At 40.9% G+C, this 27,379-nt stretch overlaps 2 protein-coding genes across 2 annotated transcripts in view; one reads left to right on the top strand and one right to left on the bottom strand.

The window, feature by feature from the left end:
• The window catches only part of ptpro (protein tyrosine phosphatase receptor type O), a gene marked incomplete at its 5' end in the record, with an annotated part of 59,407 nt that extends 49,332 nt beyond the window's left edge, over positions 1–10,075 (top strand). The window contains 11 exons of the mRNA XM_079236393.1: positions 1,697–1,780; positions 4,991–5,026; positions 6,336–6,417; positions 7,366–7,456; positions 7,683–7,759; positions 7,948–8,082; positions 8,555–8,677; positions 8,765–8,919; positions 9,398–9,533; positions 9,611–9,735; positions 9,948–10,075. Of these exons, the coding sequence (XP_079092519.1) occupies positions 1,697–1,780; positions 4,991–5,026; positions 6,336–6,417; positions 7,366–7,456; positions 7,683–7,759; positions 7,948–8,082; positions 8,555–8,677; positions 8,765–8,919; positions 9,398–9,533; positions 9,611–9,715 (1,024 nt within the window). The 3' untranslated portion in view covers positions 9,716–9,735; positions 9,948–10,075. The remainder of the gene's footprint in view (positions 1–1,696; positions 1,781–4,990; positions 5,027–6,335; positions 6,418–7,365; positions 7,457–7,682; positions 7,760–7,947; positions 8,083–8,554; positions 8,678–8,764; positions 8,920–9,397; positions 9,534–9,610; positions 9,736–9,947) is intronic.
• A 9,347-nt stretch (positions 10,076–19,422) lies between these two features.
• Positions 19,423–27,379, bottom strand: part of eps8a (EGFR pathway substrate 8a, signaling adaptor) — a gene marked incomplete at both ends in the record, with an annotated part of 40,368 nt that continues 32,411 nt past the window's right edge. The window contains 2 exons of the mRNA XM_079236392.1: positions 19,423–19,533; positions 27,291–27,377. Of these exons, the coding sequence (XP_079092518.1) occupies positions 19,423–19,533; positions 27,291–27,377 (198 nt within the window). The remainder of the gene's footprint in view (positions 19,534–27,290; positions 27,378–27,379) is intronic.

Genomic DNA, 27,379 nt, shown 5'->3' with positions numbered 1-27,379 from the left:
AACACCCGTTGTCCTCCTTAGAGACTGTTGTCCTCCTTAGAGACCGTTGTCCTCCTTAGAGACCGTTGTCCTCCTTAGAGACTGTTGTCCTCCTTAGTCACTGTTGTCCTCCTTAGAGACGCCCGTTTTCCTCCTTATAGACTGTTGTCCTCCTTAGTGACTGTTGTCCTCCTTAGAGACTGTTGTCCTCCTTAGTGACTGTTGTCCTCCTTAGTGACTGTTGTCCTCCTTAGAGACTGTTGTCCTCCTTAGTGACTGTTGTCCTCCTTAGAGACGCCCGTTGTCCTCCTTATAGACTGTTGTCCTCCTTAGTGACTGTTGTCCTCCTTAGAGACTGTTGTCCTCCTTAGAGACGCCTGTTGTCCTCCTTAGAGACTGTTGTCCTCCTTAGAGACTGTTGTCCTCCTTAGAGACGCCCGTTGTCCTCCTTATAGACGCTCGTTGTCCTCCTTAGAGACTGTTGTCCTCCTTAGAGACGCCCGTTGTCCTCCTTAGAGACTGTTGTCCTCCTTAGAGACGCCCGTTGTCCTCCTTAGAGACTGTTGTCCTCCTTAGTGACCGTTGTCCTCCTTAGTGACTGTTGTCCTCCTTAGTGACTGTTGTCCTCCTTAGAGACGCCCGTTGTCCTCCTTAGAGACCGTTGTCCTCCTTAGAGACGCCCGTTGTCCTCCTTAGAGACTGTTGTCCTCCTTAGTGACCGTTGTCCTCCTTAGTGACTGTTGTCCTCCTTAGTGACTGTTGTCCTCCTTAGTGACTGTTGTCCTCCTTAGAGACTCTTGTCCTCCTTAGTGACTGTTGTCCTCTTTAGAGACTGTTGTCCTCCTTAGTGACTGTTGTCCTCCTTAGAGACGCCCGTTGTCCTCCTTAGAGACGCCCGTTGTCCTCCTTAGAGACTGTTGTCCTCCTTAGTGACTGTTGTCCTCCTTACAGACGCCCGTTGTCCTCCTTAGAGACGCCCGTTGTCCTCCTTAGTGACTGTTGTCCTCCTTAGTGACTGTTGTCCTCCTTAGTGACTGTTGTCCTCCTTAGAGACTCTTGTCCTCCTTAGTGACTGTTGTCCTCTTTAGAGACTGTTGTCCTCCTTAGTGACTGTTGTCCTCCTTAGAGACGCCCGTTGTCCTCCTTAGAGACGCCCGTTGTCCTCCTTAGAGACCGTTGTCCTCCTTAGAGACGCCCGTTGTCCTCCTTAGAGACTGTTGTCCTCCTTAGTGACCGTTGTCCTCCTTAGTGACTGTTGTCCTCCTTAGTGACTGTTGTCCTCCTTAGTGACTGTTGTCCTCCTTAGAGACTCTTGTCCTCCTTAGTGACTGTTGTCCTCCTTAGTGACTGTTGTCCTCCTTAGTGACTGTTGTCCTCCTTAGAGACGCCCGTTGTCCTCCTTAGAGACGCCCGTTGTCCTCCTTAGTGTCTGTTGTCCTCCTTAGTGACTGTTGTCCTCCTTAGAGACGCCCGTTGTCCTCCTTAGAGACTGTTGTCCTCCTTAGTGACTGTTGTCCTCCTTAGAGACGCCCGTTGTCCTCCTTAGTGACTGTTGTCCTCCTTAGAGACTGTTGTCCTCCTTAGTGACGGCAGCTCACTGACGGCTGCATGAAGCTTTAACTGTTCTAATGTGACGCTGGACTAACGGAGCCCCATGTCCTCCTGCCGTCTGCTTCTCTTTGTGTTTTTATTCCATCGTTTGTTTGAACCCCTTCAGGCGAAGAAGCCTCTTCGCCTTCCTTACCCTCCTGCCGTCCTGCCTCTGGACTGACTATCTGTTGGCTTTTTATATTAACCCTTGGTAAGTAGGCCAGAAACACTTCATCAGGGGCTGAGCAGAGGCTGGTTTCCCCCTCTGGATCCAGACCTAAAGGAGGGCTGGATCCAGTACTAAAGGAGGGCTGGATCCAGAACTAAAGGAGGGCTGGATCCAGACCTAAAGGAGGGATCGATCCAGACCTAAAGGAGGGCTGGATCCAGAACTAAAGGAGGGATGGATCCAGGCCTAAAGGAGGGATGGATCCAGACCTAAAGGAGGGCTGGATCCAGCCCTAAAGGAGGGATGGATCCAGGCCTAAAGGAGGGATGGATTCAGACCTAAAGGAGGGCTGGATCCAGAACTAAAGGAGGGCTGGATGCTGACTTAAAGGAGGGATGGATCCTGACTTAAAGGAGGGATGGATCCAGCCCTATAGGAGGGATGGATCCAGACCTAAAGGAGGGATGGATCCAGACCTAAAGGAGGGATGGATCCAGAACTAAAGGACGGATGGATCCAGACCTAAAAGAGGGCTGGATCCAGACCTAAAGGAGGGATGGATCCAGAACTAGAGGGATGGATCCAGACCTAAAGGAGGGATGGATCCAGACCTAAAGGAGGGATGGATCCAGAACTAAAGGAGGGATGGATCCAGACCTAAAGGAGGGATAGATCCAGAACTAAAGGAGGGCTGGATCCAGACCTAAAGAAGGGATGGATCCAGACCTAAAGGAGGGATGGATCCAGAACTAGAGGGATGGATCCAGAACTAAAGGAGGGATGGATCCAGATCTGAAGGAGAGCTGGTTCCAGATATAAAGTATGTCTGGTGATCTTCAGTCTTCCTGTTGTCAACACATCCCATGAAAAGAGCAAAACCAGCACTTCATTTACAGACGTGGTGTTCCTCAGGGCTCAAGTCTGGGCCCGGTTCCTTTCTCTATTTAAATACTTCCTCCTAATATATATATATATATATATATATATATATATATATATATATATATATATATATATATATATGTATATATGTATGTATGTATGTTGTTTCATCATCACGACCACTTATAATAAGTCAGCTGAATATAAAACCCGATGTTCCACTTCCTGATTTACGTTCTTCGGCTTTGTGGCGTTGTTGATGCTGTTTTGAGCGTTAACTGTGTTTAGGAAGAGATACACAACATTTGTTGTCGTTGGTTTAAATTTGCTCGTGGGATTTGTTGACGAGAACAGAATATCAAATATCAAATACAAACCCTTTGGAGTCCAGTTTAATTGGCGGGAAAACAGGAAGTCAGCAGATTATTTTGCTGACACGTCTGAACTCTTAAAGTCACATTAACCTGTTGGCATGATGCTAACTGTTGATGCTAACTGCTGATGCTAACTGCTGGTGCTAACTGCTGATGTTAACTGTTGATGCTAACTGCTCATGCTAGCAGTCTGGTGTCTGCATGCCGTCTGTCCTTCTCCTTCAGTTTGTAGTGCAGCTGTTAGCGTAGCTTCTATCTCCTGTATGTGATATATTATATCTTATGATGTTATATATTATGTATATATGTATATATATATATATATATATATATATATATATATATATATATATATATATATATATATATTATGATATGATAGCCGTAGATGTTATTAACGTGCATGTTGATGCTTAGAGAAACCCTTCCTGACTACCACATCTAGTCTTGGGACCCGGAGGTCTGAAGTCAGGCGGTGAATCTCTGTAAACACAGAAGCATGAAGAGTAAACGATAAATACGTGTAAATATGAAGCTGCATGTTTGTTGTTTGCATTAAGTGAATGAATCAAATCTCTGAGCATGATATTGATGTTAGATTATTATTATCATTATTATTGTTGTTGTTCTGGAGGGTTTGACCGATGGACGGCTCTATACGGATTTTAATGGAAGTTTATGGCGAAAAATAATCAAATAAATTCATCTTTGCACAAAACTAACATTTTGAATTAATTTAAGATCTTCAGTTTAATTTATTTAAGTATTCTGATAAAAAAAATTCCATCTCAGAATATATTTTAATAAAAATCAAGACACATCAGCATCAATATAGTATTAAACCACATCAATATAGTGTTAAACCACATGAATATAATATTAAACCACATGCATATAGTGTTAAACCACATGAATATAATATTAAACCACATCAATATAGTGTTAAACCACATGAATATAATATTAAACCACATGCATATAGTGTTAAACCACATGAATATAATATTAAACCACATCAATATAGTGTTAAACCACATGAATATAATATTAAACCACATCAATATAGTGTTAAACCACATGAATATAATATTAAACCACATCAATATAGTGTTAAACCCCATGAATATAATATTAAACCACATGAATATAATATTAAACCACATGCATATAGTGTAAAACCACATGAATATAATATTAAACCACATGCATATAGTGTTAAACCACATGAATATAATATTAAACCACATGCATATAGTGTTAAACCACATGAATATAATATTAAACCACATGCATATAGTGTTAAACCACATGAATATAATATTAGACCACATGAATATAGTGTTAAACCACATGAATATAATATTAAACCACATCAATATAGTGTTAAACCACATGAATATAATATTAAACCACATGCATATAGTGTTAAACACATGAATATAATATTAAACCACATCAATATAGTGTTAAACCACATGAATATAATATTAAACCACATCAATATAGTGTTAAACCACATGTATATAATATTAAACCACATCAATATAGTGTTAAACCACATGAATATAATATTAAACCACATGCATATAGTGTTAAACCACATGAATATAATATTAAACCACATGCATATAGTGTTAAACCACATGAATCTAATATTAAACCACATGCATATAGTGTTAAACACATGAATATAATATTAAACCACATCAATATAGTGTTAAACAACATGTATATAATATTAAACCACATCAATATAGTGTTAAACCACATGTATATAATATTAAACCACATCAATATAGTGTTAAACCACATGAATATAATATTAAACCACATGCATATAGTGTTAAACACATGAATATAATATTAAACCACATCAATATAGTGTTAAACCACGTCAGCATCAATATAGTGTAAAAACCACATCGGTCAAACCCTGAAGTCATAATGTTATGTAATATTTATGAAGTATAGTCGTCACCATGTTTGTGTTTTATAGGAGCAAGACGGCTCTAAAGAAACGGAAGCTGACGAGGTAACGGGACTCTTCATGTGTTCATGTAGTCATGTGTTCATGTAGTCATGTGTTCATGTAATCATCTGTTCATGAGTTCATGTGTTCATGTAGTCATGTGTTTGTGTATTCATGTAATCATGTGTTCATGTGATTATGTGTTCAGGTAATCATGTGTTCATGAGTCCATGTGTTCATGTAGTCATGTGTTCATGAGTTCATGTGTTTGTGTGTTCATGTGTTCATGTAGTCATGTGTTCATGTAATCATCTGTTCATGAGTTCATGTGTTTGTGTGTTCATGTGTTCATGTAGTCATGTGTTCATGTAATCATCTGTTCATGTGTTCATGTAGTCATGTGTTCATGTAATCATGTGTTCATGTAGTCATGTGTTCATGTAATCATCTGTTCATGTGTTCATGTAGTCATGTGTTCATGTAATCATGTGTTCATGTAATCATGTGTTCATGTGATCATGTGTTCATGTAATCATGTGTTCATGTAGTCATGTGTTCATGAGTTCATGTGTTTGTGTGTTCATGTAGTCATGTGTTCATGTAGTCATGTGTTCATGAGTTCATGTGTTTGTGTGTTCATGTAGTCATGTGTTCATGTGTTAATGTCTTAGTCTTTGTGTTCATGTGTTCATGTAGTCATGTGTTCATGTGTTTGTGTGTTCATGTAGTCATGTGTTCATGTAGTCATGTGTTCATGTAATCATGTGTTCATGTAGTCATGTGTTCATGTGTTTATGTATTCATGAGTTCATGTAGCCATGTGTTCACGAGTTCATGTAGCCATGTGTTCACGAGTTCATGTAGCCATGTGTTCATGAGTTCATGTGTTTATGTGTTCATGAGTTCATGTAGTCATGTGTTCATGTAGTCATGTGTTCATGTAGTCATGTGTTTATCAGATCATGTCTTTATGTGTTCATGTGTTAATGTCTTAGTCTTTGTGTTCATGTGTTCATGTAGTCATGTGTTCATGTAGTCATGTGTTTATTAGTTCATGTCTTTATGTGTTCATGTGTTAATGTCTTAGTCTTTGTGTTCATGTGTTCATGTAGTCATGTGTGTATGTCTTCATGTAGTCATGTGTTCATGTAGTCATGTGTTTTATCAGTTCATGTCTTTATGTGTTCATGTGTTAATGTCTTAGTCTTTGTGTTCATGTGATTATGTGTTCATGTAGTCATGTGTTCATGTAGTCATGTGTTCATATGTTTATGTGTTCATGTCTTCATGTGTTCATATATTCATGTGTTATATTCATGTTTTCATATTTGAGTTGAAGGTGTAAATATGTATTTGTGATCGTCTGCTTCAGTCCCGTTCAGCTCGACGACTTTGACGCGTACTTCAAAGAAATGAGCAAAGACTCGGCCTACAAGTTCTCTCTGCAGTTTGAGGTACGCAGCTGGTTTAAGTCAGGTTTAGAGTTGGTTAAAGTCAGGTTTAGAGTTGGTTTAAGTCAGGTTTAGAGCTAGTTTAGAGTTGGTTTAAGTCAGGTTTAGAGCTAGTTTAGAGTTGGTTTAAGTCAGGTTTAGAGCTAGTTTAGAGTTGGTTAAAGTCAGGTTTAGAGTTGGTTAAAGTCAGGTTTAGAGTTGGTTTAAGTCAGGTTTAGAGCTAGTTTAGAGTTGGTTTAAGTCAGGTTTAGAGCTAGTTTAGAGTTGGTTTAAGTCAGGTTTAGAGTTGGTTAAAGTCAGGTTTAGAGCTAGTTTAGAGTTGGTTTAAGTCAGGTTTAGAGTTGGTTAAAGTCAGGTTTAGAGTTGGTTAAAGTCAGGTTTAGAGTTGGTTTAAGTCAGGTTTAGAGTTGGTTTAAGTCAGGTTTAGAGCTAGTGTAGAGTTGGTTTAAGTCAGGTTTAGAGTTGGTTAAAGTCAGGTTTAGAGTTGGTTAAAGTCAGGTTTAGAGTTGGTTTAAGTCAGGTTTAGAGCTAGTATAGAGTTGGTTTAAGTCAGGTTTAGAGCTAGTTTAGAGTTGGTTTAAGTCAGGTTTAGAGCTAGTTTAGAGTTGGTTAAAGTCAGGTTTAGAGTTGGTTAAAGTCAGGTTTAGAGCTAGTTTAGAGTTGGTTTAAGTCAGGTTTAGAGTTGGTTTAAGTCAGGTTTAGAGCTAGTTTAGAGTTGGTTTAAGTCAGGTTTAGAGTTGGTTTAAGTCAGGTTTAGAGCTAGTTTAGAGTTGGTTTAAGTCAGGTTTAGAGCTAGTTTAGAGTTGGTTTAAGTCAGGTTTAGCGCTGGTTTAAAGCAGGTTTATAAGCTAGTTTAAAGCTGATTCAGAGCTGCTTTAAATCACATTTAATTCAGGTTTAAGTCACGATTGTAGGTCACTGATTCGGTTTCACACCTCGATGTGTTTTCAGGAGCTGAAGAGTGTCGGTCTGGATCTTTCCCATGATGCAGCTGACCTGCCCGTCAACAGGCCCAAGAACAGATACACCAACATCCTGCCCTGTGAGTCGCTGACCGCAAAGCATTCTGGGGGAAAGAGGACGAACTCCTCGAATATTAAGAGAAACATGATTAATGACAAACGTTGAGTTAAGATCCAACAAATCTGATTTATTGATGAAAGTCACGTGACTTTAAAACAAGTCTAACAGAACATGTAGAAAAGAAAATGTTTGTGCCACATTTAAATATTTAAATCTTTAATTCTTTAAATTTATTTTCCCTCCAGACGACTTCAGTCGGGTGAATTTGATCTCGATGCACAACGATGAAGGTTCAGACTACATCAACGCCAACTACATACCTGTGAGTCACGTTGTTATAATTATATATATATATATATATATATATATATATATGAGTAAATATAAATATATATACACATATAAATAAATATATATATACTTATACTTTATTTCTCTGAATTCACTTCCTGCGTATTAATGAGTCTTCTATTTGTTTATGACAGTAAAAGTGTGTTTTTGTACCTCCAGGGCTACAAAAACACAAACGAGTACATCGCCACTCAGGGGCCGCTGCCGGAAACACGCAATGACTTCTGGAAGATGGTTCTGCAGCAGAAATGTGTGATCGTGGTCATGTTGACTCAGTGCAACGAGCGCCGGAGGGTGAGCTTCTACGTGTGTATATATACATATATATATATATATATATATATATATGTATATATATATATATATATATATATATATATATATATACATATATATATATATATATATATATATATATATGTATATATATATATATATATATATATATGTATATGTATATATATATATATATATACGTATATATATATATATATATATATATATATACGTATATATATATATATATATATATATATATATATATATACATATATATATATGTATATATATATATATATATATATATATATATATATATACATATATATATATATATATATGTGTGTATATATATATATATATATATATATATATATATATATATATATATATATATATATATATATATATATATATATATGTATATATATATAATATACAATGTATAATACACAATGTATACAAACGTACTTACATTGTGTTCCAGGTGAAGTGCGACCACTACTGGCCGTTCACAGACGAGCCCGTGATGTACGGAGAGATCAGTGTGGAGATGCTGTCGGAGTCGGAGTCTCCAGAGTGGACCATCAGGAAGTTCAGACTGGGATACGTGAGTTTCTCAACCTGCGGGTCGCGGTCCGACGCAGGGCCTCGGCCGCCGGCTCACCCTCTCGCTGGTCTTTGTCTCCCCCTGCAGGCCGACGAGTCTCAGGACGTCCTCCACCTGAACTACACCTCGTGGCCCGACCACGGCGTCCCCACCGTCAACGCCATCGAAAGCATCCTGCAGTTCGTCCACATCGTCCGTCAGCAGGCCAACCGGACCAGAGACCCCGTCATCGTCCACTGCAGGTCAGGACTCAGGTTTAAGGAAACCAGGTTTAAGATAAACAGATTTAAGGTTACTAGTTTAAGCTAACCAGGTTTAAGATAACCAGGTTTAAACTGACCCGGTTTAAGCTAACCAGGTTTAAGATAACCAGGTTTAAGATAACCAGATTTAAGTTAACCAGGTTCAAGCTAACCAGGTTTAGGTTTACCCGGTTTGAGCTAACCCGGTTTAAGCTAACCAGGTTTAAGCTAACCAGGTTCAAGATAACCAGGTTTAAGCTAACCAGATTTAAGTTAACCAGGTTCAAGCTAACCAGGTTTAAGTTAACCCGATTTGAGCTAATCCGGTTTAAGCTAACCAGGTTTAAGCTAACCAGGTTCAAGCTAACCCGGTTTAAGCTAACCAGATTTAAGCTAACCAGGTTTAAGATAACCAGGTTTAAGCTAGCCCGGTTTAAGCTAACCAGGTTTAAGCTAACCAGCTCCACGTCTGCTGCAGCGCTGGAGTCGGCCGGACCGGGACCTTCATCGCTCTGGACCGCCTCATGCAGCAGCTCAGGGAGCACGAGTACGCAGACATCCTGGGGATGGTGTCCGAGATGCGCTCCCACCGCCTGTGCATGGTCCAGACTGAGGTGAGCCGCTCTCACCTGTCCCGCCCGGAAGCCGCCCTCTGATTGGAGGGCTGGTCTCACCTGTGTTCTGTCTGCAGGAGCAGTACGTGTTCATCCACCAGTGCGTCCTGTTGATGTGGCAGAAGAAGAAGCAGCAGTCCGTCACCTCTGATGTCATCTACGAGAACGCCAGCAAGACTTAAAGATGGAGGCTCCTCCAGACGTGAGTCAAACATATGTGTGTATGTACATATATATATATACATATACATATATATATATATATATATATATATATATATATGTATATGTATATATATATATATATATATATATATATATATATATGTATATGTATATATATATATATATATATATGTATATGTATATATATATATATGATTTGTGTCTAAAGCCCTTTTCCTCGTCTTGCAGGCTGTGATTACAGCCCCCTCCTGCGCTTCAGGCCTCCATCCTCTGCAGAAGAAGATCTGCTTCATCATCAGTATAAAAAACACAAAGCAGAACATCAACTAAAAATAAAAGGATCCAGTTTGGTGTGAATTGGTGTTTCAGCGTTGGGATGGAGCTTTGCCTTAAAGGAGCTTTCACATGTTCAACCACAACCCCGAACCCCCCGACCGGCGTCCCGTGGGCCGGGAGGGGTCGGCAGTTACCGAGCTCTGTCCTGTGATTGGATGTCTACGCTGTGTCCGTCCTCGTAAAGGTGACGCGAGGCGGCGTCGCCGAGTCAGCAGTTCTTCATTTTTATTTCATTTTTTTAATCTCAGGAGTTGTTGAAAAAAAGAAAAGAAGCAACAGCAACCAGCGAGCTCATCGTAGTTTTTAGTTGGTCGTGGTCCCCTTCTCGTGGGCGTAGAGCCAACAACCCTCCGGCTGAAAGAACCCAGCAAGCAATCGACGGAGTTGGAAGTTCTGGAAAAAAGAGCACAAAGTTTAACAATTAAACACTAAACACATTAATATGAACGTTTCTGTTCTTGTCCAAGATGTCGAACATTCGCACATTCTGGTCGATTTCCACGTTTAACTGGTTTTATTGTCGGTGAGTCGGCAGGAGAACCGAAGGCCACGACAAGGAGAGCCGAAGGGACTCGAACCCTTGTCTCCCATCCCGCCGGCGGCCCCTTCAGGGGCGGAGCCGGAGTTTAAGGCCTCAGCGCCGCCGGCTCGAGAAAAGTGGAGCCGAAAGATTTACTCAAACTGCCAAAAGAGACGAGGTCATCGAGGTCATTGAAGTCATCGAAGTCATCGAGGTCATCGAGGTCATCGAAGTCATCGAAGTCATCGAGGTCATCGAGGTCATCGAAGTCATCGAGGTCATCAAGGTCATCAAGGTCATCGAGGTCATCGAAGTCATCGAGGTCATCAAGGTCATCGAAGTCATCGAAGTCATCGAAGTTATCGAGGTCATCAAGGTCATCGAGGTCATCGAAGTCATCGAGGTCATCGAAGTCATCGAGGTCATCAAGGTCATCGAGGTCATCGAAGTCATCGAGGTCATCAAAGTCATCGAGGTCATCGAGGTCATCGAAGTCATCGAAGTCATCGAGGTCATCGAGGTCATCGAGGTCATCGAAGTCATCGAGGTCATTAAAGTCATCGAGGTCATCGAGGTCATCGAGGTCATCGAGGTCATCGAAGTCATCAAAGTCATCGAGGTCATTGAAGTCATCGAGGTCATCGAAGTCATCAAGGTCATCGAGGTCATCGAGGCCTTGATGACTTGATGACGTCATTTCCAGGTCATCAATGGTCATCAATGAAGTCAATGACGATGTCAATGATGTCATCAAGGTCATCAATGTCTTCGAGATCATTGAGATCCTCGAGGTCATCAAGGTCAACGACCTTGATGACCTCATTGACCTTGAGGAGGTCATCGACCTCCTTTAGGTCGTTGAGGTTCTTTATAGACAGAAACTCATCGCCGGCTTTCTTCCATCGAATTACCAAAATATTAAAAAGTTTTTCACTTAAATTCATGACAATAAAACTGAAAACAATTAAAAAAAACATGTTGACTCGTTGGAACGCCCAAAATATGATTGTTGGATATTTAGTTTGATTTTTGTTTTAATCTTTAAATGTTTTGCACAAAAGAATTCAGGTTTTAAAACACACATTTGATTAAGTTTACAAAATGTGCTTCAGCACCCAAAATTACAGAAATATGATGTAAAATTACAAATATTATAAATGACACTTATAATAGAAAATGTTCCCTTTATAATGGAAATCGATGATTATTGATTATTGAATCAAACCCTAAATGTATAAATAGTTACAACTTTATTTTGTTTTCATCTCAAAATTGGACTTCACTAAATGTTGTTTTAATCAATAGAATTTAATAAAAGTCCCCAAATACCAAAACAATGGGTCAAACTACCAAAACAAATAACAATGTAAAGAGAAAACGTTTACGGTGTTTTGTTGTATTTTCATTCCAGTTCATTTGGAAAAAGAACAAAATGCTGCAGAACGTTAAAAACATTCAGAGTTTAAATATGAATCACATTTGGGAAGTTTTCTTCAGAATATTTGTCCTGAAAACCAAAAATACTTAAATGTTCTCCTCGTTTCCTTGACGACGTTAGAGAATGTTCACTGAACAGGATGTTCAGGATGTCGCCAAAATAAGAGCGTATACGTAAATAAAAGCGTTCGAAATAAATCACGTTTTCACTTCTATTTCAGTTTATGGGTTTAAAATAATTAAAATAATATCGTTCATATACAGAAACACTTTCTAAAAAAGTTTTGTGAATTATTGAGTTCAAACTCAGAAACATAGTTTCAGTTGGAATGTTTTCATTTTATGATGTAACTTTAATCTCAAGATAAAAAGACATAACACTAGAAAGTAATAATTCAAAGTATGAAAGGAACTATTTAAAGAAACAGACATGAACCCTGATGTTTTACATTAATCTCAAAATATAATTCAACGCCCCAAAACAAATCTTTGTGCAATTTTGTGAAGTTGTCTTAATTCTTTAACATAGATTTAGTTCCTGACACTCGGCCCGTTGGTGTCACGTGACAGCCCTCCGCCGGCGGGACGTCCTGTACATACTAGCTGTGTGTTCCTCCTCATCATCAGTGATTCTTGTGGAATTGTTGCTTTAGAGTTTGTTTTTTTGGAAGTTGTCGTAAACGTGAATCATCGTCACCGAGAACTCGTCCGCGGACGAAGAAACGCACTTTGGTAGAAATGCAGCCTGCAGGCGGCGAGGAGGGCCCGGACGCCCGCGCAGCCGCCTGTCACTCCAGTTGTGTGTTTGTGTTGAAGAATAAAATGTTGTTATGTCTGTTGGTCTGCTTCACTTGTTCACTTATTCACTTGTTCACTTATTCACTTATTCATGACCAGAGAAACGGATTTAACAGCTTCAGCAGTCCAACTATTAAACTATTGTTCTGCACATCTTTATGCAACTTCTTCCACTATTTCTTCCCTACACACACACACACACTGATACAGACACACACACACACACACACACTGATACAGACACACACACACACACATACACACTGATACAGACACACACACACACACATACACACTGATACAGACACACACACACACACACACACTGATACAGACACACACACACACACACTGATACAGACACACACACACACACACACACACTGATACAGACACACACACACTGATACAGACACACACACACACACTGATACAGACACACACACACACACTGATACAGACACACACACACACTGATACAGACACACACACACACACTGATACAGACACACACACACACACACTGATACAGACACACACACACACACACACTGATACAGACCCACACACACACACATACACACTGATACAGACACACACACATACACACTGATACAGACACACACACACACACACACACTGATACAGACACACACACACACACACTGATACAGACACACACACACACACTGATACAGACACACACACACACACTGATACAGACACACACACACACACTGATACAGACACACACACACACTGATACAGACACACACACACACACTGATACAGACACACACACACACACTGATACAGACACACACACACACACACTGATACAGACACACACTGATACAGACACACACACACACACTGATACACACACACACACACACACTGATACAGACACACACACACACTGATACAGACACACACACACACACTGATACAGACACACACTGATACAGACACACACACACACTGATACAGACACACACACACTGATACAGACACACACACACACACACACTGAAACAGATACAGACATGCACACACTGATACAGACACACACACAGACACATGCACACACAAACAGACAAACACACACACAAACGCACACACACAGACACATGCACACACAAACAGACAAACACACACACAAACGCACACACACAGACACATGCACACACAAACAGACAAACACACATACAAACGCACACACACAGACACATGCACACACAAACAGACACACACAGACACATCGGATCAGGAACAACTCCCCAATAAAGATAGTAAAAACCCTTTCACAGGGAAAACAGGAAGAACCTTCAGGAGAGCAACAGAGGAGGATCCCTCTCCTGGATGGACAGAAGAATAGATGTCATGTGACCAGAATGAATAATCTAACGGAGTTACAGCACATTACATGAATATGACAGAAATTATTCATATAATGAGTAGTAGGCATGGTCCATGATCCATGAAGCAGAAGGAGGTAGAGAGGAGGGGCATCAGCAGGGCCATGGCAGCAGGCAGGACTGGTTCCAGGCCGGTTCCATCAGCAGGGCCATGGCAGCAGGCAGGACTGGTTCCAGGCCGGTTCCATCAGCAGGGCCATGGCAGCAGGCAGGACTGGTTCCAGGCAGCCACGGATCCATGGAAAAAGAAACGCACACATACACAAACAGACACACGCACACACACATACATACACAGAGACAGACACACACACACACAGTCCCCCACACATGGGTGTGCGACTGTGGCTCAGTGGTGAGTAGGGTCGTCCTTCAATCAGAGGATCGGTGGTTCGATCCCTGGCTCTGCTAGCCCACGTGGATGTGTCCTTGAGAAAGACCCTCCATGTCTCCCTAGCTGCTCTACAGTGTGTGATTGTTGATAATGATGTGGCTCCTCCCATCAGTGTGTGAATGATGTCATGCAGTGTTAAAGCGCTTTGAGTGGTCTCTGTAAAAACACAACTTTAGGTTCAGACAGCAGCTTAAATCTCAGATTATTTACATTTCTGTCACATAAATGTATGACTAATATCAGAGAACATTGTCATCTTTTTCTGGTGCATTTGTATTTTTCTAAAACATTCGCGGCTCTTTATTGAATTTTCCTACGTGTCTTTTATGTCGTAATAACTCAGATTAATTAGGTCTAATAAAGTATGAACCTCAGTTGTAATCTTTATCAAAACATTGTATCACGTAAAACTGTGTTCATCTTTACGGGAAACAAAAACTTCTGAAACTCTTTTTATAAATGTTTTATTGCAGAATGAGCAGGTTTCTATGAAAAGGCACCATGAAAAATAAACTCAGTTATGTCGCTCTTGGCCTCTAGAACTGTTTGCTGCACAGAAAGTTCCCTAAATACACAAAGTTACTCTTCAGCTGCTCGCCTTTAATCATTGTTAGTGTTTAAACTTGTATTTCCTTTGCGGCAGAGAAACCCAATTAGTGCAAACGTGGAAAACAAAATCAATCAATCAATCAATCAATCAATCAATCAATCAATCAATCAATCAATGCCACAGTGAGTAGAGCACAGCTGACTTCATCTCTAACAGCCCATGAGCTGCTGACCAGGGTTTCTGAATGAGTAAATAACGTGAAAATAAAACGCATTTAAATGTAATAAAGTTGTGTCACTCGCTCACCCCCTTAGTGAGCAGAGTGAATACATCCAGGACTACACAGCTCTAAATACTGCAAATTCACTCATTTATTAGAGGTTATTGTTTTCAAGTTCCAACTTCCTTTTTTTTCCTTTCCATTGATTACTGAATAATTGCGCAAAAATAATTACAAATTATTCTCTGTACATATAGCACTTCAGATTAATGCAAAAATGCTCCTCGTTAAAGACTAGAAGCTTTTAATATGAAAATCTGCGCAGGAAGTGTTGAGTGTCAGATGCTTCTATCGTCTGACCAGATACTCTGATCGGCCCGTTTCTCTCAACGGCAGCAGATGGAAGTGATCGGTGAGTGAAAGCAGTACTGAGTAGTACTGATGAAGTACTGAGTAGTACTGATGAAGTACTGAGGAAGTAGACACGGAATGTATCACCAATACAAATAAACATGGAGGAAGTGTTGCGTTCTAAAGACACAAATGTTTCCTTCATCGGCCAACTGGAAGTGATGACATCACCAATGTGTTTTATTTAGTTATTCATGTGGAGTGACAGAGTCTTTGCTAACAAAGTCTTCTTTGGTTCAATGTTCCCATGGACCTATGTTCCCTCTGTCCTATGTTCCCTTAGACCTATGTTCCCTCTCTCCTATGTTCCTATGGTCCTATGTTCCCATTGACCTATGTTCCCATTGACCTATGTTCCCTCTGTCCTATGTTCCCATGGTCCTATGTTCCCATTGACCTATGTTCCCTTGGTCCTAGGTTCCCTCGGTCCTAGGTTCCCTTGGTCCTATGTTCTCTCTGTCCCATGTTTCCTCTGCCCCATGTTCCCTCTGCCCCATGTTCCCATGGTCCTATGTTCCCTTGGTCCTATGTTCCCTTGGTCCTATGTTCCCTTGGTCCTATGTTCCCATGGTCCTATGCTCCCATTGCCCTATGTTCCCTCTGTCCTATGTTCCCTCTGTCCTATGTTCCCATGTTCCCTCGGTCCTATGTTCCCTCGGTCCTATGTTCCCTCGGTCCTATGTTCCCTCGGTCCTATGTTCCCATGGTCCTATATTCCCTCTGTCCTATGCTACCATTGCCCTATGTTCCCATGGTCCTATGTTCCATCTGTTTTATGTTCCCATGGTCCTATGTTCCCATTGCCCTATGTTCCTAGGGTCCTATGTTCCCATTGCCCTATGTTCCCTCTGTCCTATGTTCCCATGGTTCTATGTTCCCATGGTTCTATGTTCCCTCTGTCCTATGTTCCCATGGTCCTATGTTCCCATGTTCCCTCGGTCCTATGTTCACATGGTCCTATGTTCACATGGTCCTATGTTCACATGGTCCTATGTTCCCATGGACCTATGTTCCCTTGGACCTATGTTCCCTTGGACCTATGTTCCCTTGGACCTATGTTCCCTCTGTCCTATGTTCCCTCGGTCATATGTTCCTATGTTCCCTCGGTCATATGGTCCTATGTTCACATGGTCCTATGTTCACATGGTCCTATGTTCTCTTGGACCTATGTTCTCTTGGACCTATGTTCCCTTGGACCTATGTTCCCTCGGTCATATGTTCCCTCGGTCATATGTTCCCATGGTCCTATGTTCCCATGGTCCTATGTTCCCTCTGTCCTATGCTACCATTGCCCTATGTTCCCATGGTCATATGTTCCATCTGTCCTATGTTCCCATGGTTCTATGTTCCCATTGCCCTATGTTCCCATTGCCCTATGCTCCCTCTGCCTTATGTTCCCATGGCCCTATGTCCCCTCTGTCCTATGTTCCCATGGTCCTATGTTCACATGGTCCTATGTTCCCTTGGTCCTATGTTCCCATGGTCCTATGTTCCCTTGGACCTATGTTCCCTTGGACCTATGTTCCCTCTGTCCTATGTTCCCTCTGTCCTATGTTCCCTCGGTCATATGTTCCTATGTTCCCTCTGTCCTATGTTCACATGGTCCTATGTTCCCTTGGCCCTATGTTCCTTTGGTCCTATGTTCCCATGGTCATATGTTCCCATGGTCCTATGTTCCCTCTGTCCTATGTTCCCTCTGTCCTATGCTACCATTGCCCTATGTTCCCATGGTCATATGTTCCATCTGTCCTATGTTCCCATGGTCCTATGTTCCCATTGCCCTATGTTCCTATGTTCCCTCTGCCCTATGTTCCCATGGCCCTATGTCCCCTCTGTCCTATGTTCCCTCTGTCCTATGTTCCCATGGTCCTATATTCCCTCTGTCCTATGTCCCCATGGTTCTATGTTCCCTCTGTCCTATGTTCCCTCTGTCCTATGTTCACATGGTCCTATGTTCACATGGTCCTATGTTCACATGGTCCTATGTTCCCTTGGACCTATGTTCCCTTGGTCCTATGTTCCCATGGTCCTATGTTCCCTTGGTCCTATGTTTCCATGGTCCTATGTTCCCATGGTCCTATGCTCCCTCTGTCCTATGCTCCCATTGCCCTATGTTCCCATGATTCTATGTTCCCTCTCTCCTATGTTCACATGGTCCTATGTTCACATGGACCTATGTTCCCTCTGTCCTATGTTCCCTCTGTCCTATGCTCCCATTGCCCTATGTTCCCATGATCCTATGCTCCCATTGCCCTATGTTCCCTCTGTCCTTTGTTCCCATTGCCCTACGTTCCCATGGTCCTACGTTCCCATGGTCCTACGTTCCCATGGTCCTACGTTCCCATGGTCCTATGTTCCCATGGTCCTATGTTCCCTCGGTCCTATGTTCCCTCGGTCCTATGTTCCCTCGGTCCTATGTTCCCTCGGTCCTATGTTCCCATGGTCCTATGTTCCCATGGTCCTATGTTCCCTCTGTTCCCATGGTCCTATGTTCTAGTGGAACAGGTTCTACTCGTCGTCGTTCACATTAAGTTTGTAACTTAATAAAAAGATCCGTTAGCATGAGAGCTGCTGTCACACGGGACGAGGTCACACGGGACTACTTTGTATTTTTTACACCAGTTCTTGTGGGTGGAGCCTGAAATATCGTGTTAGAAGTAAGAACATCGCTGAGTCAGCAGACTTAATTCATTTCAGCAGAAACATATTTGAACTGAGATTCTGAATCTTTCACAGGTTTGATTCTTCAAATTATGAAATAATAATAAATAATTATTTTTATTATTTATTGTGCAAAAAAATGCTAATCGGCAAAAATGGAAGAACATCTCCAGAAGAAGTCTAAATCACAGGATGTCCATGAACGAGAGATTATATTAAAGAAAAGTATTTTCTTCAGTTGATCGGTTCTATTATTCAATTAGCTTAAACTTCTGATGCAACCATAAAACAAAGATTATATTCTATGAATATCATAACAATATTTATCTATTCATGTGTTTACTAGAACAACGTTCTCTCAAACCATCAAACCCAGTTTCTTCCTCTCGTTCATCTTCAAGTCAGAAACAAACAAACTTTATGAATCAGAAACAAACAAACTCTGTTTTTCATGTTGTCTCAAGGAACCAACAACAACAACAAACCAGTGGAGATGTGCTCATAACACACAACGTGTGGCGTTCTCCAGGAGCCGCTTTATGATTCATATTTATATTTCGTGGATCGGGATAAAAAAAATGTTTTTCTATTGTTGACTTTCATTCTTTTGAAGGTTGTAGAAAGTCGTGGAGCCGTTAATACTGAGCGGCTTGAGCGCGACCCCGTGACCTTCAGGCAAGCGTGGCAGGACGTCGCCTCCTCGAGGTCCCTTCCTAAGCGTCCTTAAGGAGACCAGGTGAGGAGCCTTCATAAGCGTCCTTAAGGAGACGAGGTGAGGAGCCTTCCTAAGCGTCCTTAAGGAGATGAGCTGAGGAGCTCCTGCCGCCGCCGCCGCATGATCTCCACGAACTCGGCGTGGTCGGCCGCCGCCTGAGGACAGCAGGATGCAGTTTGAAGGAAGTGAGAAAGTAAAGCAGGAAGGGAAGGAGGAAAGGAGGGAAGGGAGCCACGCCGGCGCTCAGTGGGTGCTGCCCTCGTCAAAAGACTCCACCCCTGAATCGCAGGCGCCGGCAGACAGTTTCTCCTGCCGCCGCCTCATGATCTCCTGAAGCTCGGAGCCTGAACCCCTCTGAGGCAGAGGAGGTGAGGACACAGGGAAGGAAACGAGGCAAGAAGAGAGGAGACAGGAAGCAGGGAAGGAAACGAGAGGAGAGGAGACAACTGGTTAGACAGGAAACACAAACAGGAAGTGTTTCTACTGATGAGCTGCAGGTAAACAACCTCATGAAGCCGTCGCTGCTCTGGGAGCGGAGGAGCTGGTGAGCCAGGGGCATTCTGGGTAACGGAGTTCTACTGGGTGCTTTATAAACAAGTAGCCAATTACAATTATTAAAATGTGTTGAAAGCAGGATTAGTGTGGAGGACAAAAAAAATACTTATATGCTTATATTAAAACAGATGAATTTATTCAAAATAATATGTTAAAACATAATTATTGCCATTTACTAATTTCAGATTTTCTTAATTTCCACTTTTGTTTTTTATGAATGTAGAAAAACCAAAACAAATGCAAATGTCGAAAAAGTATTATTAAATATTCTAAAAATACAAAAAAATACAACTAAAAATAAATGCTGAAAGGATGCTGAAAGGAATACAAGTACTGCTATTTACGTCCTTAAAATAAAATAAATTTAAATTTCAGGTTTTTTCTTTTTTATGTCTGCAAAAAAAAAGCTTTTTGCAATATAATATATTGCAAAAATTAGAAGAAAATGAATATTCTTTGAATATTGATCTTAAATGTGTGACATCATGGGGCAGCCATCTTTATGATTAGCAGACTGCTAATCAAAGCTAACACACACGTTTATCCAAGATCTACATCCCGGGGTGCGTCCCAAGTCTCTTAACTGCATCCTGTTTCCGTCACTTGCGTCCTTTCCTTGCATCTTAGTCCCACCCACCAAAAACCAAGCGAGGAGAGACCCTCCTCCTCCTCCTCCTCCTCGACGAAGAACAACTTCCGGGTCAATCGAGGAGCGAGGAAACGACAGTTAAGAGACTTGGGACGACTTGGGTCGCACCCTTGGTCTCTACAGGTGGGGTGCGGGGTCAGAGGTCAACTTAAGGAGGACTGAGGCCAGAGCAGGGAGAGAAATACCACCTTAAAATAATGATAAACATGAAACGCCCAGCGCTTCGTTCTGACGGACAGAATCAGGAAATGATGTTCATCCTCATTTCATTCACATGAAGACTCATTTAGTTGAAAGGTCTGAAGCTTTGATGGAGCTTGAAACACAGACGCTCCGTGAAGCCGTCCGGCAGAAGGAAGCGGACGCCTGAGAACACGATACCTGAATGAATGCAGGACGGCTCAGAAGATCAGAGGAGGGTCAGAAGAAAACCTGCAGCAGGAAACAGACACCAAACACCAGACCGTGGCAGCCGGGGACAGAAGACTTAGAGACAGAAGACTTAGAGACAGAAGACTTAGAGACAGAAGACAGAAGACTTAGAGACAGAAGACTTAGAGACAGAAGACTTAGAGACAGAAGACTTAGAGACAGAAGACTTAGAGACAGAAGACAGAAGACTTAGAGACAGAAGACATAGAGACAGAAGACTTAAAGACAGAAGACTTAGAGACAGAAGACTTAGAGACAAAAGACAGAAGACTTAGAGACAGAAGACTTAAAGACAGAAGACTTAAAGACAGAAGACTTAGAGACAGAAGACTTAGAGACAGAAGACAGAAGACTTAGAGACAGAAGACTTAGAGACAGAAGACAGAAGACTTAGAGACAGAAGACTTAGAGACAGAAGACTTAGAGACAGAAGACAGAAGACTTAGAGACAGAAGACATAGAGACAGAAGACTTAGAGACAGAAGACTTAGAGACAGAAGACAGAAGACTTAGAGACAGAAGACTTAGAGACAGAAGACTTAGAGACAGAAGACAGAAGACTTAGAGACAGAAGACTTAGAGACAGAAGACTTAGAGACAGAAGACAGAAGACTTAGAGACAGAAGACATAGAGACAGAAGACTTAGAGACAGAAGACTTAGAGACAGAAGACTTAAAGACAGAAGACTTAAAGACAGAAGACTTAAAGACAGAAGACTTAGAGACAGAAGACTTAGAGACAGAAGACTTAGAGACAGAAGACTTAGAGACAGAAGACAGAAGACTTAGAGACAGAAGACTTAAAGACAGAAGACTTAAAGACAGAAGACTTAAAGACAGAGGACTTAAAGACAGAGGACTTAAAGACAGAGGACTTATAGACAGAAGACTCAGAGACAGAAGACTTAAAGACAGAAGACTTAGAGACAGAAGACTTAGAGACAGAAGACAGACGACTTAGAGACAGAAGGCTTAGAGACAGAAGATTTAAAGACAGAAGACTTAGAGACAGAAGACTTAGAGACAGAAGACTTAGAGACAGAAGACAGAAGACGTAGAGACAGAAGACTTAGAGACAGAAGATTTAAAGACAGAAGACTTAGAGACAGAAGACTTAGAGACAGAAGACAGACGACTTAGAGACAGAAGGCTTTGAGACGGAAGACTTAGACAGAAGACAGAATACTTAGAGACAGAAGACTTAGAGACAGAAGACAGAAGACTTAAAGACAGAAGACTTATAGACAGAAGACTTATAGACAGAAGACTCAGAGACAGAAGACTCAGAGACAGAAGACTCAGAGACAGAAGACAGAAGACGTAGAGACAGAAGACAGAAGACTTAGAGACAGAAGACTTAGAGACAGAAGACAGAAGACTTAGAGACAGAATACTTAGAGACAGAAGACAGAAGACTTAGAGACAGAAGACTTAGGAAAACTTAGAGACAGAAGACTTAGAGACAGAAGACTTAGAGACAGAAGACTTAGAGACAGAAGACAGAAGACTTAGAGACAGAAGACAGAAGACTTAGAGACAGAAGACTTAGAGACAGCAGACAGAATACTTAGAGACAGAAGACATAGAGACAGAAGACTTGAAGACAGAAGACCTGAAGACAGAAGACTTAAAGACAGAAGATTTAAAGACAGAAGACTTAAAGACAGAAGACTTAGGAAGACTTAGAGACAGAAGACTTAGAGACAGAAGACAGAAGACTTAGAGACAGAAGACTTAGAGACAGAATACTTAGAGACAGAAGACTTAGAGACAGAAGACTTAGAGACAGAAGACTTAAAGACGGAAGACTTAGAGACGGAAGACAGAAGACTTAGAGACAGAAGACAGAAGACTTAGAGACAGAAGACTTAAAGACAGAAGACTTAAAGACAGAAGACTTAGGAAGACTTAGAGACAGAAGACTTAGAGACAGAAGACTTAGAGACAGAAGACAGAAGACTTAGAGACAGAAGACTTAAAGACAGAAGACTTAAAGACAAAGGACTTAAAGACAGAGGACTTATAGACAGAAGACTTATAGACAGAAGACTTATAGACAGAAGACTCAGAGACAGAAGACTCAAAGACAGAAGACTTAAAGACAGAAGACAGAAGACGTAGAGACAGAAGACTTAAAGACAGAAGACGTAGAGACAGAAGACTTAGAGACAGAAGACAGAAGACTTAGAGACAGAAGACTTAGAGACAGAAGACTTAAAGACAGAAGACTTAAAGACAGAAGACAGAAGACAGAATACTTAGAGACAGAAGACATAGAGACAGAAGACTTAAAGACAGAAGACTTAGAGACAGAAGACTCAGAGACAGAAGACTTAAAGACAGAAGACGTAGAGACAGAAGACTTAAAGACAGAAGACTTAAAGACAGAAGACTTAAAGACAGAAGACTTAGGAAGACTTAGAGACAGAAGACTTAGAGACAGAAGACAGAAGACTTAGAGACAGAAGACTTAGAGACAGAAGACTTAGAGACAGAAGACTTAAAGACAGAAGACTTAAAGACAGAAGACTTAAAGACAGAGGACTTAAAGACAGAAGACTTAAAGACAGAAGACTTAAAGACAGAAGACTTAAAGACAGAAGACAGAAGACGTAGAGACAGAAGACGTAGAGACAGAAGACAGAAGACTTAGAGACAGAAGACTTAAAGACAGAAGACTTAGAGACAGAAGATTTAGAGACAGAAGACTTAGAGACAGAAGACTCAGAGACAGAAGACTCAGAGACAGAAGACTTAGAGACAGAAGACAGAAGACTTAGAGACAGAAGACTTAAAGACAGAAGACTTAGAGACAGAAGACTTAGAGACAGAAAACAGACGACTTAGAGACAGAAGGCTTTGAGACGGAAGACTTAAAGACAGAAGACAGAAGACTTAGAGACAGAAGACTTAGAGACAGAAGACAGAAGACTTAGAGACAGAAGACTTAGAGACAGAAGACTTAGAGACAGAAGACTGAAAGACATAAGACTTAAAGACAGAAGACAGAATACTAAGAGACAGAATACTTAGAGACAGAAGACAGAAGACTTAAAGACAGAAGACTTAGAGACAGAATACTTAGAGACAGAAGACAGAAGACTTAAAGACAGAAGACTTAGAGACAGAAGACTTCGAGACAGAAGACTTAGGAAGACTTAGAGACAGAAGACTTAAAGACAGAATACTTAGAGACAGAAGACGGACGACTTTGAGACAGAAGGCTTTGAGACAGAAGACTTAAAGATAGAAGGCTTAGAGACAGAAGACATAGTGTTAAGTAACACACACATAGAGTTATGAACTGATGTAGCCCATGTCTGTTAGAGATTTCCAGTCTGTTAAATAATTAACACACATAGTTATGAACTGATATAGTCCATGGTTGGAGCTTTATATTATTGTTTAGTTTACATAATAAATTATGTAAAAAGGGGGATTGATAATATAAATCCTTATATTCTGCAGATATTCTCCATTACTCTTCATGCCTATTAAAGTTCAGGTCAGCGAGGTCAGTATAACACAGCTATGCAGCTGGAGTTGGTTGTGTCTATGAAAGGTCCAGTTCTCAAGGGAAGTCAGTCACACGCCTGCACTTCAACACTCACACCTGTTTATCAGTATGTTGACATTAGAGAAGCAGACGGGTCGTTGTGTTCCAGTCTTGTGAGAAAAGATGAGAACACGGGATTCTCCTCCTCTTGACAGGATAGAGCCAATCAGATGTTAGGACGAGGCGAGACGAACCTGTGACGATAACCTGTGTATGAAAGGCCCCACTTCCGTTTGGGGGCAGTGGTTCTGGACCCAACCTGCGTGTTGCTGTACCACTCACTGCTTTTGCAATTGCAGCGCTGACTACTTTGCTTGTGATCATTTAGTAAATAAATATAGAGAACGAGAGAAGTTGTTGAACTGAGTTCTTCTGGAGGCGACACCAGGCATCCAATAATTAGCACGCATTAACAATAGAGACAGAAGACTTAGAGACAGAAGACAGAAGACTTAGAGACAGAAGACTTAGGAAAACTTAGAGACAGAAGACTTAGAGACAGAAGACTTAGAGACAGAAGACTTAAAGACAGAAGACAGAATACTTAAAGACAGAAGACTTAGAGACAGAAGACTTAGAGACAGAAGACTTAGGAAGACTTAGAGACAGAAGACTTAAAGACAGAAGACTTAGAGACAGAAGACTTAGAGACAGAAGACTTAGAGACAGAATACAGAAGACTTAGAGACAGAAGACTTAGAGATAGAAGACTTAGAGACAGGAGACTTAGAGACAGAAGACTTAAAGACAGAAGACTTAGAGACAGAAGACTTAGGAAGACTTAGAGACAGAAGACTTAGGAAGACTTAGAGACAGAAGACTTAAAGACAGAAGACTTAGAGACAGAAGACTTAGAGACAGAAGACTTAGAGACAGAAGACTTAGGAAGACTTAGAGACAGAAGACTTAGGAAGACTTAGAGACAGAAGACTTAAAGACAGAAGACTTAGAGACAGAAGACTTAGAGACAGAAGACTTAAAGACAGAAGACTTAGAGACAGAAGACTTAGAGACAGAAGACTTAGGAAGACTTAGAGACAGAAGACTTAGAGACAGAAGACTTAGAGACAGAAGACTTAGAGACAGAAGACTTAAAGACAGAAGACTTAGAGACAGAATACAGAAGACTTAGAGACAGAAGACTTAGAGACAGAAGACTTAGAGACAGAATACAGAAGACTTAGAGACAGAATACAGAAGACTTAGAGACAGAAGACTTAGAGACAGAAGACTTAGAGACAGAATACAGAAGACTTAGAGACAGAAGACTTAGAGACAGAAGACAGAAGACTTAGAGACATAAGACATAGAGACAGAAGACTTAAAGACAGAAGACTTAGGAAGACTTAGAGACAGAAGACTTAAAGACAGAAGACTTAGAGACAGAAGACAGAAGACAGAAGACTTAGAGACATAAGACATAGAGACAGAAGACTTAAAGACAGAAGACTTAGGAAGACTTAGAGACAGAAGACTTAAAGACAGAAGACTTAGAGACAGAAGACTTAGAGACAGAAGACTTAGAGACAGAAGACTTAGAGACAGAAGACTTAAAGACAGAAGACTTAGAGACAGAAGACTTAGAGACAGAATACAGAAGACTTAGAGACAGAAGACTTAGAGACAGAAGACTTAGAGACAGAAGACAGAAGACTTAGAGACAGAAGACATAGAGACAGAAGACTTAAAGACAGAAGACTTAGGAAGACTTAGAGACAGAAGACTTAGAGACAGAAGACTTAGAGACAGAATACAGAAGACTTAGAGACAGAAGACTTAGAGACAGAAGACTTAGAGACAGAAGACAGAAGACGTAGAGACAGAAGACTTAGAGACAGAAGACAGAAGACTTAGAGACAGAAGACATAGAGACAGAAGACTTAAAGACAGAAGACTTAGAGACAGAAGACAGAAGACTTAGAGACAGAAGACTTAGAGACAGAAGACTTAAAGACAGAAGACTTAGAGACAGAATACAGAAGACTTAGAGACAGAAGACTTAGAGACAGAAGACTTAGAGACAGAAGACAGAAGACGTAGAGACAGAAGACTTAGAGACAGAAGACAGAAGACTTAGAGACAGAAGACATAGAGACAGAAGACTTAAAGACAGAAGACTTAGAGACAGAAGACAGAAGACTTAGAGACAGAAGACTTAGAGACAGAAGACAGAAGACTTAGAGACAGAAGACTTAGAGACAGAAGACTTAGAGACAGAAGACAGAAGACTTAGAGACAGAAGACTTAGAGACAGAAGACAGAAGACTTAGAGACAGAAGACTTAGAGACAGAAGACTTAGAGACAGAAGACTTAGAGACAGAAGACAGAAGACTTAGAGACAGAAGACTTAGAGACAGAAGAGCAGAGAGACTAATAAAGTTTTTCAGATTGACAAGGTACGCTTATCCTCATAATATTAGGACTTTAATCATCAAATTACTTTTAGCAAAAATATTAAATAAATCAAAAATATTACTTTAATATTTAAAAAATAAATCTGTAATATCTCATCCTCATAATACTGTTGCATTCAAATCAAATGTGTTATTTATTTCACAACTGTATTTGTTGGCGGTCGCATTTCATTTTGTAATCTTTCGTTAACTTTCCTTTTTTCTTTTCCTTTCTGATAAAAACAGTAAAACATTCAGATCTGAATATGGAGATAAAACTTTTCAGGTTTTACCCAATAACTCAATAAACACAATTGTGTATCAATATTGAAGCATCAAAAACACATTTCATTCATTTCACTGGTTTGTTTTTGGAAGCTGATTTTTTCCGAATAAAGGAACCTCTCAAACGTAGAAGAAAACATGTTGAAAAAAACAGTTTAGTGTGTTTTGATGTCGATGACATCACCTGTGACATCATCTGTGACTTCACCTGTGACATCACCTGTGCCCCGTGACACTCACCTCCAGCGCCGCTTTCTGCACGGTCACCTGGCTGAAGACTCGAGCTCCGTCGTCGGGACAAACGGTCTTCAGCTCCTCTTTGTTGAGAG

The sequence above is a fragment of the Taurulus bubalis genome, assembly GCF_910589615.1.
Source record: "Taurulus bubalis genome assembly, chromosome: 20".
NCBI classification, from domain to species: Eukaryota; Metazoa; Chordata; class Actinopteri; order Perciformes; family Cottidae; genus Taurulus; species Taurulus bubalis.
The sequence above is the reverse complement of the archived record's forward strand: the minus strand, read 5'-3'. Positions and strand labels throughout refer to the sequence as shown.